Below are 3,237 nucleotides of genomic sequence, written 5' to 3' on the forward strand. Positions count from 1 at the left end.
GTTGTTGGTGGTGGTGGTGTTCTTGTTATTGTTGTTGTTGTTGTTGTTGTTGTTCTTGTTGCATCTCCTGCTTCTATTGTTGTTGTTGTTGTTGTTGTCGTTGTTGTCGTCGTCGTAGTCGTCGTCGTCGTCGTTGTTGTTCTGGTTGTTGTTGTTGTCGTTGTCGTTGTTGTTGTTGTTCTTGTTCTTGTTGCATCTGTTGCTTCTGTTGTTGTTGTTGTTGTTGTTGTTGTTGTTGTTGTTCTTGTTGTCGTTGTCGTCGTCGTCGTCGTCGTCACAGTCATCATCTTCATTGTCGTCGTCGTCGTTGTTGTTGTTGTAGTAGTTGTTGTTGTTGTTGTTGTTGTTGTCACTACTAGGAATCGGGCTATCGATAATATAGACACTAATGGCGCACCAGACAAGTGGTGCGCCCCTACTATATAGCAGTGGCGCACCATGTGCAGGTGCGCCACTTGTGTGATGGACACCAATGGCGCACCACACACACGGTGCGCCACTACTAACAATCTTTTTTTTTCCAAAAGTACTAATGGCACACCGGGGCAGAGTGCGCCATTACTAGTTTAACTAGTAATGGCGCACCACTCACCGAGTGCGCCACCGCAGTTTCCCTCCTCTTGCTCCCCCAACCCGCCCACCCATCCACCCGCTAAGCTCCCAACTTTTTCCTCTTCCTCCGCCGCCGCCGCACTTCCCCATCTCGCTAGGAAGCCCTAGCTTTGCCCGGCTTGCCGTTCGTTTCGATTCTTTTCCACGCGCGCGCCAGATTTGGTTCGACCGGTCATGTGCTAGGTGGATTGCTCCGTGGTGGTGCTGCTGTACATTTTGAGCCATTTTTGTTCTGCAGGAAGGCGTAGGGCGTCACAAAATGGCAGCGTTCCTCAGGTCAAAGGGCTCTTCAGGTACCCAAACTTCTGAGCCTTCTCAAAGTCTTGCTACTTGAGCCACCTTAGTCAGTCCAAACTTGACATTCCTAGCAGCTACTTACTTGATATTCTAGCAGACAAGAGTTGTTCATATGGAATTTGATCCAACACTCATCTTCACGGCATGTAATGTTTTTGTGTCATCGGTTTATTACAATTTGCAAAGATCAAAACTGCTAAAATGCAATCCGTGATTGGCGGCATTGGTGGGAGAAGAACACGGTTTGTTAATTTATTAAATACTTGGAGAAAAATCATGACGACTACTACTAGTTAAACCTGTGTCTGAATGGTCTGCTACTTGAACCTTGGCCACACCAAACTTCAGACAATGTGTTTGCCTCAAAGAAAAGGAGTATAACTTAAATGCTTATAGGGATATCATCATGTGGTGATTTTGATTATGGTTAACTCTATAACTTAAATGCTTAACCAACTCTCTATAAGAAAATGACTGACTTATGTCCTCACTGTAAGAAAATGATCAGGTGGGAGTATCAGGGAACCCTGTATCTCTAGTCAAATCTTCTCTCTGGATTCCTCTGAAATCTTACCAGTTGCTTTTGGCCTGTGATGCTCAGCAAAATAACGTGATGCAAACACTTATCTTGGTCTATGTAGTTGGGCGTGCTATGATGGGAAGCCTTGGAAACAATCTGTACGGGGGCGCTACCTCGTCTATTGAAACGGTGGCAAGACCATGTCGTTCTGATGTTGTCTGCCAGGTATTGCTGCTTCCTTCAAACCAAAAATGCTTGATTTGTCAATAATAAGAACCAATATGAGCTGTTTAAAGTCATGTGCTAACCTTTTATCTTGAGCACTCAAAAGATCCATACAATATTTTATATCTTCTATTGCCCTAAGTAGTTTGTTAAATCGTCGAATAGCTTGTGTTACTATTAATCTGGGATTTTTCTTTGGTTCTCTTAATTGTCTACAATAGGGTTACAAGCTAGATTCCTATGACTTGCTGAACTCAATTCTTTGGGGTTCTCTTCATGAGGCATTCTCTAAGCATTTTTCTTTGCTCTGTTTTCTGTAAACTGGAAGAGGGCCATAATGTAAGAGTTTGAAATGTTGCAAAACTAACAGGATAATTGCTCGAAGTGAGCAATGCATAATTTTCTTGAGGTACTTGTTTACCTAGTCATAGATGTTTTCCAAGTAGAGAGTGGTGGTAACACGCGTTCCTGCTCTGGTTTTAGCAAATCAGAACATTCATCCACATGAGAACAAACCTCAAGGTGGTGGACAAGTCCGGAGCCAAGCGGGTTATGTGCATACAGTCCCTTAGGGGGAAGAAAGGAGTGAGGCTCGGGGACATGATCATCGGTACTGTCAAGGAAGCGCAGCCTCGCGGCAAGGTCAAGAAAGGAGACGTGGTCTATGGGGTGGTCATCCGTGCTGCCATGAAGAAGGGGCGCAGCGATGGCAGCGAGGTCCAGTTCGACGACAATGCGATCGTTATCGTGAACAATAAGGGCGAGCTGATTGGCACCCGCGTCTTTGGTCCGGTCCCCCACGATCTCACGAAGAAGAAGCATCTCAAGAACCCGGCACTAGCCGAGCACATAGTTTGAGATATCTATCTGCTTACCTGGTATCTAGTTGTTAGTTCCGTGGAATGAAATGGACATCTCTAGGATTGTACCTGCGAAGTTTTGGTTCTCTATTGCTAGTTTATTCTACTTCTCTTTGGTCACTTTTATCTGCCAATAATCTCTGTTCTCTGAACTGAGGTTAGTTTTTGACAAACCAGACAAGAGTATGTATTTACTCTCCACATTATATTGCCTATGTTCTTCTACATTCAGTACATACATTCATGGTATCTAATCAATATTCTGCGATTTCCAAATGTTTGAATTACGTTATCTATGTTGTTTTGTGTCTTCACGAAAGCTGGCCATTCTGATGAACGCAATCGGATTGAATCCAAGGTCATCGAGTACTGCAACAAGCACGTCCAGGCAAAGCCCGCAGACGCCGGGGCCTCCTCTGACACCGCCTCCGCCACCGCCGCCACCCCCGCCGCTCCCGCTGAGGACCTCAAGAACTGGGACGCAGAGTTCGTCAAGATCGACCAGGCAACCCTCTTCGACCTCATCCTGTTATACATCAAATGGCCTCCCCTCCCCTCCCCTCCCCTCCCCTCCCTCCGATTTCTAGATTTAGTCTTTCTTTCTTTCTTTCCCCTTCTCTTCTGGGTTCTGGCAAGGGCCCGGATCAAGATTGGTTGCTACTGCTTAGGCTGGACTTATTGGCGATTGGCTTGGCTTCGATCCTATTGGATTTGGTTAGGGTT

General features: G+C 45.6%; 1 protein-coding gene across 1 annotated transcript; it reads left to right on the plus strand.

The window, feature by feature from the left end:
• The first annotated feature begins 871 nt into the window (after window positions 1-871).
• On the plus strand, window positions 872-2,512 carry LOC123446373 (50S ribosomal protein HLP, mitochondrial-like). Its single transcript, XM_045123004.1, has 3 exons — window positions 872-905; window positions 1,551-1,654; window positions 2,138-2,512. The coding sequence occupies exons 1-3, from the start codon at window positions 872-874 to the stop codon at window positions 2,510-2,512; spliced, it is 513 nt and encodes a 170-aa protein (XP_044978939.1).
• Window positions 2,513-3,237: the final 725 nt, after the last annotated feature.

Source organism: Hordeum vulgare, chromosome 4H (assembly GCF_904849725.1).
Source record: "Hordeum vulgare subsp. vulgare chromosome 4H, MorexV3_pseudomolecules_assembly, whole genome shotgun sequence".
Taxonomy (NCBI): Eukaryota; Viridiplantae; Streptophyta; class Magnoliopsida; order Poales; family Poaceae; genus Hordeum; species Hordeum vulgare.

Bases quoted from the DNA above. Each gene is read 5' to 3' on its own strand.
- LOC123446373 (XM_045123004.1), top strand. From the start codon at position 872: ATGGCAGCGTTCCTCAGGTCAAAGGGCTCTTCAG. The intron at 906-1,550 runs GTACCCAAACTT...TGGTCTATGTAG, and splicing joins CAGGTCAAAGGGCTCTTCAG to TTGGGCGTGCTATGATGGGA. The intron at 1,655-2,137 runs GTATTGCTGCTT...CTCTGGTTTTAG, and splicing joins GTTCTGATGTTGTCTGCCAG to CAAATCAGAACATTCATCCA.